We start from the raw sequence: 15,550 nt of genomic DNA on the forward strand, positions 1-15,550 counted from the left end.
ATTGCACACAGGTGGACTTCATTTAAGTGTCACATGATCTCAGTGTATATACACACCTGTTCTGAAAGGCCCCAGAGACTGCAACACCACTAAGCAAGGGGCACCACCAAGCAAGCGGCACCATGAAGACCAAATAGATCTCCAAACAGGTCAGGAACAAAGTTGTGGAGAAGTACAGATCAGAGTTCGGTTATAAAAAAATATCAGAAACTGAACATCCCACAGAGCACCGTTAAATCCATTATTAAAAAATTGGAAAGAATATGGCACCACAACAAACCTGCCAAGAGAGGGCCGCACACCAAAACTCACGGACCAGGCAAGGAGGGCATTAATCAGAGAGGCAACAAAGAGACCAAAGATAACCCTGAAGGAGCTGCAAAGCTCCACAGCAGAGATTGGAGTATCTGTCCATAGGACCACTTTAAGCCGTACACTCCACAGAGCTGGGCTTTACGGAAGAGTGGCCAGAAAAAAAGCCATTGTTAAAGAAAAAATAAGCGAACCCGTTTGGGAGGCTTCCCAAAGGCATGTGGGAGGCTCCCCAAACATATGGAAGAAGGTACTCTGGTCAGATGAGACTAAAATTGAGCTTTTTAGCCATCAAGGAAAACGCTATGTCTGCCGCAAACCCAACACATCATCACCCCGAGAATACCATCCCCTGCTGTGGGGATGTTTTTCATCGGCAGGGACTAGGAAACTGGTCAGAATTGAAGGAATGATTGATGGTGCTATATACAAGGAAATTCTTGAGGGAAACCTGTTTGTCCTTTTTTGAGACTGGGACGGCGGTTCACCTTCCAGCAGGACAATGACCCTAAGCATACTACTAAAGCAATGCTCGAGTGGTTTAAGGGGAAACATTTCCACGTCTTGGAATGGCCTAGTCAAAGCCCAGACCTCAATCCAATTGAGAATCTGTGCTATGACTTAAATATTGCTGTACACCAGCGAAACCCATCCAACTTGAAGGAGCTGGAGAAGTTTTGCCTTGAAGAATGGGCAAAAATCGCAGTGGAAAGATGTGCCAAGCTTATAGAGACATATCTCAAGAGACTTGCAGCTGTAATTGCTGCAAAAGGTGGCTGCAAAAGGTGGCTCTACAAAGTATTGACTTTGGGGGGGTGAATAGCTATGTACACTCAATTTTTCTGTTTTTTTGTCTTATTTCTTGTTTTCACAATAAAAACATATTTTGCATCTTCAAAGTGGTGGACATGTTGTGTAAATCAAATGATACAAAATTCCCCAAAATCTAGGTTGTAAGGCACCAAAATAGGAAAAAAGCCACTGTAAATCCAATCAATTACTATTGGTCAAGTTAGCTGGAGACCTTTGCACATGGCTTTCTTTTAGTCAGTGACTTGGAGATGATCCCTAAAAACACTTTCATTTCTCTCTCAGGAGTTGCCGGAGCAGGAGGACAAACCGGTTCAGCACTGTTATACAACTAACGTGTCTGACCTGGATGTACGCCACCTTCCCGTCATCCCAATTGAAGACTCCCCGCCCTCCTCTCCTTCTCCTCCACCTCCTGCCCCTGCTCTTACTAGCGAACCTGAGACTGAGCCTCCAACCCAGCCAGCCTCCCCCTCCACCACCCAGCCAGCCTCCCCCTCCCCCACCCAGCCAGCCTCCCCCAGCCAGCCAGCCTATTCCTCTCAACCAGCATCTCCCTCTCAAGCTCCCTCCAGCCCTGCTCAGACCACCATTCTGGTCAAAACAGAGCCTGCCACCACCACCATTCAGGTCAAAACAGAGCCTGCCACTGTTCCGATCAAAATGGAGCCTGACGCTTTGGCCATCCTTCCTCCTCCTGATGCTAGCGCTGAAGCAGACTATGATGCCAAGCCTGCTGACCAGCCAGCCCCACAGCCCCAGGACATCCCCACCTCCCCAACCCCCAGCCTGGAGGTGATCTCCCCCAAGGTCAAGCACCGCAGCAGGCCCCTCTCCCCCGACCCTGAGGAGATGGTGGTCCGGCCCAAGGTGAAAAAGTGGAAGGGCCTCCGCTGGAAGCGTCTCCAGATCGTTATCACCATCCGTAAAGGAGGTTCCAAGAAGGAGAGCAGCCGCGGGGTCTCCGAGCTCATGGAGCGTCTCCGCATCACCCTGAGGCCTGACAAGCTGCCCCGGGACAAACGCAAGTGCTGCTTCTGCCATGAGGAGGGCGACGGCGCCACGGACGGCCCTGCCAGGCTCCTCAACATCGATGTGGACCTGTGGGTTCATCTCAACTGTGCCCTGTGGAGCACGGAGGTGTACGAGACGCAGGGAGGCGCGCTGATGAACGTAGAAATGGCGTTGAGGCGTGGTCTCCGCACCCGCTGTGCCTGCTGCCAGAAGACTGGCGCTACCAACAGCTGCAACCGCCTGCGCTGCCCCAACGTCTACCACTTCACCTGCGGCATCCGGGCCCGCTGCATGTTCTTCAGGGACAAGACCATGCTGTGCACCCAACACAAACTGAAAGGACCCAGCGAGGAGGAGCTGACGGGCTTCGCCGTGTTCCGACGCGTTTACATCGAGAGAGACGAGGTCAAGCAGATCGCCAGTATCTTACAGCGCGGCGACCGCATCCACCTGTTCCGCGTAGGCGGCCTCATCTTCCACGCCGTAGGTCAGCTGCTGCCATCTCAGATGCAAGCCTTCCACTCCCCGACCGCCATCTTCCCCGTGGGCTTCGAGGCTACCAGGATCTACTGGAGCACGCGGGTGCCTAACCGCCGGTGTCGGTATCGTTGTCGTATCAGCGAGACGGAGGGAAGGCCGCTGTTCGAGGTACGGGTGCTGGAGCATGGACAGGAGGACCTGCACTACCGCGACACCAGCCCAGAAGGTACATTGTCAGTCTGTCCCCACACCCAGCTCTGGCTGCCCCTCTGTGTTGAAATGTGTAGTCACAGAACTGACCACAGTTCAGGTTAATATGTCTAAATTGCCGTTAATTCAGAATTGATTTGCAATCCCAGCCATTTCTGTAATTTAAATGGAATTGACTCCATCTTTGCTATTTACTAATCTGGTCTGTAACCATGTCCTGTGTTTCCTCTAGGTATCTGGGACAGAGTGGTTCAGTCTGTAGCTAAGCTGAGGGAAGAGTCTGCCATGCTGAAACTGTTCACTGATCACGTGAAGGCAGAGGAGATGTACGGCCTCACTGTCCACGCCGTGCTGCGCATCACTGAGTCGGTAAGAAGTCCTTTGGGAAAGCAGCATCGGCAACGCTGTTTTGTTTTTCGCCTCTGCTCTCATTTGTTTCCATAATATCAATGTCTGTGTCTCCAATGTCACCCTATTAAGCCATGCTGTGCCCTACTTTGAGTCCTTTCGACCAGAGTCACCATGGCTCTGTTAACAGTAGTGCACTGTAGAGGAAATAAGGTTTCATCTGAGAGATAACATTGTCTATTTCATCGTTAACTTCACCAACATCCTGTGTGTTACATTATCAGTTGCCTGGAGTGGAGAACTGCCAGAACTATGTGTTCCGTTATGGTCGCCACCCTCTGATGGAGCTGCCCCTCATGATCAACCCCACCGGCTGCGCCCGCTCCGAACCCAAGGTCCTGACACACTGCAAGAGGTAAGAATGCAATATAGTATTCCAAATAGATCTGTTGTAATAGTTTTATTATAAACTGGGTGGTTCGAGCCCTGATTGCGGATTGGCCGAAAGCCGTGGTATATCAGACCGTATACCGCGGATAGGACAAAACATGTATTTTTACTGTTCTAATTACAGTGCATTCAGAAAGTATTTAGACCTCTTCCCCTTTCCCCCATTTTGTTACGTTACAGCCTTATTCTAAAATGGATAAACATTTCCAAAAATGATCATCAGTTCACACACAATACCCCCTAAATGACAAAGCAAAATGTTTTTTTTGCACATTTATTAAAAATAAACAAATACCTTATTTACATAAGTAATCAGACGAAATTGAGCTCAGGTGCATCCTGTTTCCATTGATCATCCTTGATGTTTCTACAGCTTGATTGGAGTCCACCTGTGGTAAATTGAATTGATTGGACATGATTTGGAAAGGTACACATCTGTCTATATAAGGTCCCACAGTTGACAGTGCATGTCAGAGCAAAAACCAAGCCATGAGTTTGAAGGAATGTTCTGTAGCGCTCTGAGACAGGATTGTGTCGAGGAAAAGATCTGGGGAAGTGTACCAAAACATTTCTGCAGCATTGAAGGTCCCCAAGAATACAGTGGGCTCCATCATTCTTAAATGGAAAAAGTTTGGAACCACATAGAACCTTCCTAGATCAGGTAGGTGACCAAGAACCTGATGGTCACTCTGACCGAGCTCCTCTGTGGAGCACTCATTCAGGCCTTTATGGTAGAGTGGCCAGACGGAAGCCACTCCTCAGTAAAAGACACATGACAGCCCGCTTGGAGTTTGCCACAAGGCACCTAAAGGACTCAGACCATGAGAAACAAGATTCTTTGGTCTGATGAAACCAAGATTGAACTCTTTGGCCTGAATGCCAAGTGTCACGTCTGGAGGAAACCTGGCACCATCCCTACAGTGAAGCATGGTGGTGGCAGCATCATGCTGTGGGGATGTTTTTCAGCAGCAGGGACTGTGAGACTAGTCAGGATTGAGGGAAAGATGAACGGAGCAAAGTACAGAGAGATCCTTGATGAAAACCTGCTCCAGAGCGCTCAGGACCTCAGACTGGGGTGAAGGTTCACCTTCCAACAGGACAACGACTCTAAGCACACAGCCAAGACAACGCAGGAGTGGCTCCGGGACAAGTCTCTGAATGTCCTTGAGTGGCCCAGCCAGAGCCTGGACTTGAACCCAATCGAACATCTCTGGAGAGACCTGAAAATAGCTGTGCAGTGACGCTCCCCATCCAACCTGACAGAGCTTGAGAGGATCTGCAGAGAAGAATGGGAGAAACTCCCAAAATACAGATGTGCCAAGCTTGTAGTGTCATACCCAAGAAGACTCTAGGCTGTAATCGCTGCCAAAGATGATTCAACATAGTACTCAGTAAAGGGTCTGAATACTTATGTAAATGTGATATTTCCGTTTTTCATCTGTAATACATTTGGAAAAATTTCTAAAAACCTGTTTTTGCTTTGTCATTTTGGGGTATTGTGTTTTAGATTGACGAGAGGAGATAACAATGTTAATCCATTTTAGAATGAGGCTGTAACGTAACAAAATGTGGAAAAAGTTAAAGGGTCTGAATACTTTCCGAATGCACTGTACGTTGGTAACCAGTTTATAATAGCAATAAGGCACCTTGGGTGGTATATACTCCGCGTTGTGTCGTGCCTAAGAACAGCCCTTAGCCGTGGTATATTGACCATATACCACACCCCCTCATAATGTGTTTCATCAAATGTTGTCATACTGAGCAGTGAAACTAGTAGTTTCTTAGTAGTACACTTAACAAGTCTAAACTGCATGATTGACATGATGACTGTGCAGACTGACTCTGATCTAGTTCTGTGTCTCTCTCTCTTAGGCCTCACACCCTGAACAGTACATCCATGTCCAAGGCCTACCAGAGCACCTTCACCGGCGAGATCAACACCCCCTACAGCAAGCAGTTTGTCCACTCCAAGTCCTCCCAATACCGACGTCTGAAGACCGAGTGGAAGAACAATGTCTACCTGGCCCGGTCCCAAATCCAGGGCCTGGGGCTGTACGCTGCCAAGGACCTGGACAAACACACCATGGTCATTGAGTATATAGGAACCATCATCCGCAACGAGGTAGCCAACCGCCGCGAGAAGATCTATGAGGAACAGGTGGGTGGCTCTTGAGTAGTAGTCTAGGTAGTTGACGAGTAGTTGACTAGTAGTAGTCTAGGTAGTTGACTAGTAGTAGTCTAGGTAGTTGACGAGTAGTAGTCTAGGTAGTTGACGAGTAGTAGTCTAGGTAGTTGACGAGTAGTAGTCTAGGTAGTTGACGAGTAGTAGTCTAGGTAGTTGACGAGTAGTAGTCTAGGTAGTTGACGAGTTGTAGTCTAGGTAGTTGACGAGTTGTAGTCTAGGTAGTTGACGAGTTGTAGTCTAGGTAGTTGACGAGTTGTAGTCTAGGTAGTTGACGAGTTGTAGTCTAGGTAGTTGACGAGTTGTAGTCTAGGTAGTTGACGAGTTGTAGTCTATGTAGTTGACGAGTTGTAGTCTAGGTAGTTGACGAGTAGTAGTCTAGGTAGTTGACGAGTAGTAGTCTAGGTAGTTGACGAGTAGTAGTCTAGGTAGTTGACGAGTAGTAGTCTAGGTAGTTGACGAGTAGTAGTCTAGGTAGTTGACGAGTAGTAGTCTAGGTAGTTGACGAGTAGTAGTCTAGGTAGTTGACGAGTAGTAGTCTAGGTAGTTGACGAGTAGTAGTCTAGGTAGTTGACGAGTAGTAGTCTAGGTAGTTGACGAGTAGTAGTCTAGGTAGTTGACGAGTAGTAGTCTAGGTAGTTGACGAGTAGTAGTCTAGGTAGTTGACGAGTAGTTGACGAGTAGTAGTCTAGGTAGTTGACTAGTAGTAGTCTAGGTAGTTGACTAGTAGTAGTCTAGGTAGTTGACGAGTAGTAGTCTAGGTAGTTGACGAGTAGTAGTCTAGGTAGTTGACGAGTAGTAGTCTAGGTAGTTGACGAGTAGTAGTCTAGGTAGTTGACGAGTAGTAGTCTAGGTAGTTGACGAGTAGTAGTCTAGGTAGTTGACGAGTAGTAGTCTAGGTAGTTGACGAGTAGTAGTCTAGGTAGTTGACGAGTAGTAGTCTAGGTAGTTGACGAGTAGTAGTCTAGGTAGTTGACGAGTAGTAGACTAGTAGTAGTTGACGAGTAGTAGACTAGTAGTAGTTGACGAGTAGTAGACTAGTAGTAGTTGACGAGTAGTAGACTAGTAGTAGTTGACGAGTAGTTGACTAGTAGTAGTTGACTAGTAGTAGTTGACGAGTAGTTGACTAGTAGTAGTTGACGAGTAGTTGACGAGTAGTAGTTGACGAGTAGTAGTTGACGAGTAGTAGTCTAGTAGTAGTCTAGGTAGTTGACGAGTAGTAGTCTAGGTAGTTGACGAGTAGTAGTCTAGGTAGTTGACGAGTAGTAGTCTAGGTAGTTGACGAGTAGTAGTCTAGGTAGTTGACGAGTAGTAGTCTAGGTAGTTGACGAGTAGTAGACTAGGTAGTTGACGAGTAGTAGACTAGTAGTAGTTGACTAGTAGTAGTTGACTAGTAGTAGTTGACTAGTAGTAGTTGACTAGTAGTAGTTGACTAGTAGTAGTTGACTAGTAGTAGTTGACGAGTAGTAGTTGACTAGTAGTAGTTGACGAGTAGTAGTTGACTAGTAGTAGTTGACGAGTAGTAGTTGACGAGTAGTAGTTGACGAGTAGTAGTTGACGAGTAGTAGTTGACGAGTAGTAGTTGACGAGTAGTAGTCTAGTAGTAGTCTAGGTAGTTGACGAGTAGTAGTCTAGGTAGTTGACGAGTAGTAGTCTAGGTAGTTGACGAGTAGTAGTCTAGGTAGTTGACGAGTAGTAGTCTAGGTAGTTGACGAGTAGTAGTCTAGGTAGTTGACGAGTAGTAGTCTAGGTAGTTGACGAGTAGTAGTCTAGGTAGTTGACGAGTTGTAGTCTAGGTAGTTGACGAGTTGTAGTCTAGGTAGTTGACGAGTTGTAGTCTAGCTAGTTGACGAGTTGTAGTCTAGCTAGTTGACGAGTAGTTGACGAGTAGTAGTCTAGGTAGTTGACGAGTAGTAGTCTAGGTAGTTGACGAGTTGTAGTCTAGGTAGTTGACGAGTAGTTGACTAGTAGTAGTCTAGGTAGTTGACTAGTAGTAGTCTAGGTAGTAGTCTAGGTAGTTGACTAGTAGTAGTCTAGGTAGTTGACTAGTAGTAGTCTAGGTAGTTGACTAGTAGTAGTCTAGGTAGTTGACTAGTAGTTGACTAGTGGTAGTTGACGAGTAGTTGACTAGTGGTAGTTGACGAGTAGTTGACTAGTAGTAGTTGACTAGTAGTAGTTGACGAGTAGTTGACGAGTAGTTGACTAGTAGTAGTTGACGAGTAGTTGACTAGTAGTAGTTGACTAGTAGTAGTTGACGAGTAGTTGACTAGTAGTAGTTGACTAGTAGTAGTTGACTAGTAGTAGTTGACGAGTAGTTGACTAGTTGTAGTTGACGAGTAGTTGACTAGTTGTAGTTGACGAGTAGTTGACTAGTTGTAGTTGACGAGTAGTTGACGAGTAGTAGTCTAGGTAGTTGACGAGTAGTAGTCTAGGTAGTTGACGAGTTGTAGTCTCGGTAGTTGACGAGTTGTAGTTGACGAGTTGTAGTCTAGGTAGTTGACGAGTAGTAGTCTAGGTAGTTGACGAGTAGTAGTCTAGGTAGTTGACGAGTAGTAGTCTAGGTAGTTGACGAGTAGTAGTCTAGGTAGTTGACGAGTTGTAGTCTAGGTAGTTGACGAGTTGTAGTCTAGGTAGTTGACGAGTTGTAGTCTAGGTAGTTGACGAGTTGTAGTCTAGGTAGTTGACGAGTTGTAGTCTAGGTAGTTGACGAGTTGTAGTCTAGGTAGTTGACGAGTTGTAGTCTAGGTAGTTGACGAGTTGTAGTCTAGGTAGTTGACGAGTTGTAGTCTAGGTAGTTGACGAGTTGTAGTCTAGGTAGTTGACGAGTAGTAGTCTAGGTAGTTGACGAGTAGTAGTCTAGGTAGTTGACGAGTAGTAGTCTAGGTAGTTGACGAGTAGTAGTCTAGGTAGTTGACGAGTAGTAGTCTAGGTAGTTGACGAGTAGTAGTCTAGGTAGTTGACGAGTAGTAGTCTAGGTAGTTGACGAGTAGTAGTCTAGGTAGTTGACGAGTAGTAGTGTAGGTAGTTGACGAGTAGTTGACTAGTAGTAGTCTAGGTAGTTGACGAGTAGTTGACTAGTAGTAGTCTAGGTAGTTGACGAGTAGTAGTCTAGGTAGTTGACGAGTAGTTGACTAGTAGTAGTCTAGGTAGTTGACGAGTAGTAGTCTAGGTAGTTGACGAGTAGTTGACTAGGTAGTTGACGAGTAGTAGTCTAGGTAGTTGACGAGTAGTAGTCTAGGTAGTTGACGAGTAGTTGACTAGTAGTAGTCTAGGTAGTTGACGAGTAGTAGTCTAGGTAGTTGACGAGTAGTAGTCTAGGTAGTTGACGAGTAGTAGTCTAGGTAGTTGACGAGTAGTTGACTAGTAGTAGTCTAGGTAGTTGACTAGTAGTAGTCTAGGTAGTTGACGAGTAGTAGTCTAGGTAGTTGACGAGTAGTTGACTAGGTAGTTGACGAGTAGTAGTCTAGGTAGTTGACGAGTAGTAGTCTAGGTAGTTGACGAGTAGTAGTCTAGGTAGTTGACGAGTAGTAGTCTAGTAGTAGTTGACGAGTAGTTGACTAGTAGTAGTTGACGAGTAGTTGACTAGTAGTAGTTGACGAGTAGTTGACTAGTAGTAGTTGACGAGTAGTTGACTAGTAGTAGTTGACGAGTAGTTGACTAGTAGTAGTTGACGAGTAGTAGTTGACTAGTAGTAGTTGACGAGTAGTAGTTGACTAGTAGTAGTCGACGAGTAGTAGTTGACTAGGAGTAGTCGACGAGTAGTAGTTGACGAGTAGTCGACGAGTAGTAGTTGACGAGTAGTCGACGAGTAGTAGTCTAGGTAGTCGACGAGTAGTCGACTAGTAGTAGTCGACTAGTAGTAGTTGACGAGTAGTAGTCGACTAGTAGTAGTCGACGAGTAGTAGTTGACGAGTAGTAGTCGACTAGTAGTAGTTGACGAGTAGTAGTCGACTAGTAGTAGTTGACGAGTAGTAGTCGACTAGTAGTAGTTGACGAGTAGTAGTCGACGAGTAGTAGTTGACGAGTAGTAGTCGACTAGTAGTAGTTGACGAGTAGTAGTCGACTAGTAGTAGTCGACGAGTAGTAGTCGACTAGTAGTAGTCGACGAGTAGTAGTCGACTAGTAGTAGTTGACGAGTAGTAGTCGACTAGTAGTAGTCGACGAGTAGTAGTTGACTAGTAGTAGTTGACGAGTAGTTGACTAGTAGTAGTTGACGAGTAGTAGTTGACTAGTAGTAGTTGACGAGTAGTAGTCGACGAGTAGTAGTTGACGAGTAGTCGACGAGTAGTAGTTGACGAGTAGTCGACGAGTAGTAGTTGACGAGTAGTCGACGAGTAGTCGACTAGTAGTAGTCGACTAGTAGTAGTTGACGAGTAGTAGTCGACTAGTAGTAGTTGACGAGTAGTAGTTGACGAGTAGTAGTCGACTAGTAGTAGTTGACGAGTAGTAGTCGACTAGTAGTAGTTGACGAGTAGTAGTCGACTAGTAGTAGTCGACGAGTAGTAGTTGACGAGTAGTAGTTGACGAGTAGTAGTCGACGAGTAGTAGTTGACGAGTAGTAGTCGACTAGTAGTAGTTGACGAGTAGTAGTCGACTAGTAGTAGTCGACGAGTAGTAGTCGACGAGTAGTAGTCGACGAGTAGTAGTCGACGAGTAGTAGTCGACGAGTAGTAGTCGACGAGTAGTAGTTGACGAGTAGTAGTCGACGAGTAGTAGTTGACGAGTAGTAGTTGACGAGTAGTCGTCTAGGTAGTTGACGAGTAGTCGACTAGTAGTAGTCGACGAGTAGTAGTTGACGAGTAGTAGTTGACGAGTAGTTGGCGAGTAGTAGTTGACGAGTAGTAGTTGACGAGTAGTAGTCTAGGTAGTTGACGAGTAGTAGTCTAGGTAGTTGACGAGTTGTAGTCTAGCTAGTTGACGAGTTGTAGTCTAGCTAGTTGACGAGTTGTAGTTGACGAGTAGTAGTCTAGGTAGTTGACTAGTAGTAGTTGACTAGTAGTAGTTGACGAGTAGTTGACTAGTAGTAGTTGACGAGTAGTTGACTAGTAGTAGTTGACGAGTTGTAGTCTAGGTAGTTGATATCATAAGGTGAATGCACCATTTTGTAAGTCGCTCTGGATAAGAGCGTCTGCTAAATGACTTAAATGTAAATGTAGGTAGTTGACGAGTAGTAGTCTAGGTAGTTGACTAGTAGTTGACTAGTAGTAGTTGACGAGTAGTTGACTAGTTGTAGTTGACGAGTAGTTGACTAGTTGTAGTTGACGAGTAGTTGACTAGTAGTAGTCTAGGTAGTTGACGAGTTGTAGTCTAGGTAGTTGACGAGTTGTAGTCTAGGTAGTTGACGAGTAGTAGTCTAGGTAGTTGACGAGTAGTAGTCTAGGTAGTAGACGTTGTTTATTTCGATCCCCATTAGCTGTGATTTAATAGTTTATTGATTTTACACACAAACTTAATAAGAGGGTGAAAAGACAAAGGTTGTGATATCTTTGTCCATAAGGTATCAGTGGATCGGAAATGTTTATATGACCTCTCTTCCTGTTTCTTTTCTTCTAGAACCGTGGGATCTACATGTTCCGCACCAATAACGAGCATGTGATCGATGCCACTCTGACCGGCGGCCCTGCTCGGTAAGTGTTGGGTCTATTTTCTCTTTCATATTATGTTTGTTTGTCCCTGTCTCACCCTCTGTTTTCCTCTTCAGCTATGTGAACCACTCCTGTGCGCCCAACTGTGTTGCCGAGGTGGTGACGTTTGACAAAGAGGACAAGATCATCATCATCTCCAGTCGCAGGATCCCCAAGGGAGAAGAGGTGACACACAGAGCCCTGGTCACCATCTGCATGTCCATTTATAGCTTTTGTACATACGCAGTGTACCGTTTTTGTACCACTGTGTACATAGTATACAGTTTCCTTCACTGATTTAAAGTTGTTTAAGTCTTAACTGGCTCTTTAGGTGGTCTTGGTTGTGTTACTGTAAAGCATGTTTGCACAACTAAACCAGATTTTATGAATACATGTTATTGACCTTGTCTGTTTCTTCTCTTAGCTGACGTACGACTATCAGTTTGACTTTGAGGACGATCAGCACAAGATCCCTTGCCACTGCGGAGCCTGGAATTGCCGAAAGTGGATGAACTAAACTAACTGGGAGAAATGGAGAGGAAAAAAAGATGGATGGAATGAGAAAGAGTTCCTTCTTTCTCCCGGGTGCCAGAACACTACTGCTGCGCCAAAGCCTTTAGAATATTTACAGCTACTACTACTACCCAGTTCATAAGCTGTTCGTAAGCTGTTCATAAGCTGACGAACGAGGAGGGAAAACTGACCTCCAAAACAATAAAAGACTAAGACGTTTGCATTCACACCTGTAGCCAAAGGTTTGAAGAGCGTTATGGATATAAAAGCAAACAAACCACCTCTATTGACATCCAGCCGAATGATGGGACAGTCTTTTTGTGGATGAACTCTGTCCTCTGCCAAAAGCAACTCTTTCCTCTACCTATCTACCTATTGCTCCCCCTTCAATAACTATGGATGGAATACAATCCTCTCCACATCTACCAAATGTTCAGATTCTATGTGATATCAATACTCTCTTAGGGCAGACCTTACCTTGAGCTTTGAAGAAAGAAGCCATTTTAAGTACTAAGAAATAACTAATGCATTTTTTTAAAAGGCAGACCTATCCTCCTCCTGCACTCCCCCCTTCCTACCCCCCAAGGAAAATACATGTTCCCATCGTCATTGGTGAAGATTGACTTCCCAACGTAGATATTATTGGCTAGCTAGACAATCCTGAAGACAGTGGCTCTGAGTGTGTAGAGAAGAACTATGTATCGTTGAGAGGCAGAAGAGAAAGATGTCAGATACTAGAAAAGTTGACCTGTGGCTCCAGACAGAAAGACAGGTGTTTAAAGGTGGGTTAGTTGGACCCCCAGTCTACCTCATTAATCTAGTGGGAAGTGACTGCTTACTTGTATAAATACTGTTAACTGCTACTGTGGAGGGGGGAGAGAATGTTGTTTTCATTAGGCTAATAGTATATAGCCTTTTCGGACAAGCAGGGAAACTTTAACTAACAGCAGGTTTGTTCTCTGTTCTATGCTGATGATCATTTTACAATAATGAGCCAACAATCCTATTATTAATTAATAATGTATACAGAAGGAATTCTATGACCATTTATTGGTTAAGCCATCGCATTAAGATCAATCACAAGCTTAACAGGTGTCTTTAAATGATTCCTGATCATCATGTATCTACTTTTATTGTTTTTCCATTCTCTGCGTGTGGGAATTGACACAATAACAGTCACGCTTGTGTTGCTGAGGACTGAGGGAGAGATTGGTGTGAATGATTGTTGCTTACACAGCTTCAGTATGTAAAGTGAAGCAGGATCACACCGCTAATTGAACAAGTCTTTGGCAAGACGATCAAGTCCAACTAACTAATGAGTGAAGGAAATGTAATGTACGCTTGCTGCTTAATGCCTTTAAGTCACACATTAAGCAGAAAGCTTGCTGGTAATGATGCAAGACTAGACTACTATCCCATTTGTTTTTCACCTTTTAGTCCTTCAAATCCCATCTGCATTTTGATCTTTTCTTTTCTCGAATGACATCAACCATGAATCTAGCCTCTTCCTCTCTTTATCATGTAGTGGACTGTTGTAAACTTTACTGTAGTGAGTCTTTCTCTGCCTGGCCCTGCCTGTCTAACCACACCACAGCTAGGTGTATTTATAAAGGTCCCTGTATTGTGGTTTTCTAGTGGTAGTACGGTCTTCTATACTGGAAGAAATGGCAGGGGAAGACTTGTAAAAAAAAATTAAAAAAAAAGGGCATTTTTCTTTTTTTATGAAAGTAAATTAATAACAAAGTAAATCTTTAAAGTGTGTGGGGGTTCTGAAGTCTCCATGACGACGTCTCCCTTCTACTTGTACTCTATCTTGACCTCACGTAAGAAAAATGCAAAAGTGTACAAACTGTATATTATATACTATAGGGGGCAATGAACTCTATCAACCCCTTTTTAATCAATAAAAATCTAAAATTGTAGAGAAATAAAGTTGATTTAAAAAATCTACCACTGGATATCATTTTATGAGAGATTAAGCTGTGTATATATATATATATAAATAGCAAACTATGTAATATCTTTATGTATATGAACCAGTGTTTTTGCATTTACCTGTTTTTCTATTAGCGTTTTTTGCTATAAGATTTCAAAGACAGTTTCTTAAAATAGTTATGTGGACACGGCTGGTCTTCTCCAATGACTTGGACGAGAAGCCACGGGTGAAATAAATGTCGAAAGTTGATCCATTATGGAAAGTTGTCATGATTATTACATGAGAAATCACTTACTGTGTAAAAGGAGTACAACGGTGCATAACATTTTGTTTTTATTTATGCTACTGTTTGTCGTTTTACCAAAACCTATCTCTACCTTGGTCGTCATTGGATTATAAGTAAATGGAAAATCTTAAATTCTTCCTTGACTGAGATATTAGTTATTAAATATGATTGGTGTTTTATTTTTATCTTCCCTATAGAAGTGAATGTGTTGGTATATCTTGTGAAAACTGCTACTCGGCCTGTATGTCATGACTAAATATTAAAAGTGAACCCCGTACTTCCGTACCTGAGAATGAATTGCACTCTAATGGAGTAATTCTCTAAAAGCTGTATGAGGAAGTGATTGCTATTTTTTTCTTGGTATGTTTATATTTCAAGGAAAGACCATGAGACATTTTGCTGCTCACTGGATTTCAGCCTAAATCATTTCTTGAATATCTTATGATTTAAATAAAGATTGCAAAAAAACATTTTTTTACCTAACCTACTTTTTAAAAATGTTTGTTACAGCAGCGCTTTTAGGGAATATTAAAAAAGAAGTTTGTGGCATGTTTTGTATGAATATAATTTTGAATTGTACATTTTTTTGGGACGACGGCAGAGGTTGCATCTCTTTCAATACAGCTTTCCCCATTTCTTTCTGCTTTTTTTTCTTGTAAAGGAAAATAAAATGCATTTTAAATATAATCTTGGAACTTAATATTTTTTATAAAACAAATGCAACTTGAGATTAGAATGAGACGTAATAGGTTCTGAAGTTAAAGTAGGCTAAATCTAAGTGACTGACTCAAATTAAGAAACTATTCCAGAAAAGATTGGTTTAACATTGTTTTTGAAATATTGACGGTGTATACAGTATGAACAGGATGTTTGATAAAACTAATTCCCATTACACACCAAAATATGGACAGGAATATGACATTAGGTTCTATTGACAACCATTTGTTCCTCAAAGCTCATGAAATACCAGGATTGACCCCAAAGTACTTAAATCAGTGGTATAATCCTTTCCAATATTATAGTACCAGCAACATACATTTACTGGTACGCCCTATATCAAAATGAGAAACAAATAGAATGCATCTTTACCTCCGAAAAGATGGAGGTCCCAGTGTTAAGACAGCATGCAGAACAAGGGGGATACCTAGTCAGTTGTTCAACTGAAATGTGTCTACCACATTTAACCCAACCCCACTGAATCAGAGGTGCCGGGGTCTGCCATAACTGACATCCACGTCTTCGGCGCCCAGGGAACAGTGGGTTAATTGCCTTGCTCAGGGGCAGAACAAGGGACTATCAGAACATGTCCTGTTTCAGAGAGCCTAATAACCATTATATAATGCACATCCAACCTATTCTTTCCTCGTTCGATCAAAACTAACTAT

General features: G+C 43.6%; 1 protein-coding gene across 1 annotated transcript in view; it reads left to right on the forward strand.

Annotated features, from left to right (window-relative positions):
* Positions 1-14,852, forward strand: part of LOC106572669 (histone-lysine N-methyltransferase 2D) — a 64,254-nt gene extending 49,402 nt beyond the window's left edge. The window contains exons 44-50 of the mRNA XM_045696334.1: positions 1,408-2,842; positions 3,059-3,195; positions 3,459-3,589; positions 5,497-5,782; positions 11,360-11,433; positions 11,508-11,616; positions 11,855-14,852. Of these exons, the coding sequence (XP_045552290.1) occupies positions 1,408-2,842; positions 3,059-3,195; positions 3,459-3,589; positions 5,497-5,782; positions 11,360-11,433; positions 11,508-11,616; positions 11,855-11,947 (2,265 nt within the window). The 3' untranslated portion in view covers positions 11,948-14,852. The remainder of the gene's footprint in view (positions 1-1,407; positions 2,843-3,058; positions 3,196-3,458; positions 3,590-5,496; positions 5,783-11,359; positions 11,434-11,507; positions 11,617-11,854) is intronic.
* The last annotated feature ends 698 nt before the right edge of the window (positions 14,853-15,550 follow it).

The sequence above is a fragment of the Salmo salar genome, chromosome ssa15 (genome assembly GCF_905237065.1).
Source record: "Salmo salar chromosome ssa15, Ssal_v3.1, whole genome shotgun sequence".
Taxonomy (NCBI): domain Eukaryota; kingdom Metazoa; phylum Chordata; class Actinopteri; order Salmoniformes; family Salmonidae; genus Salmo; species Salmo salar.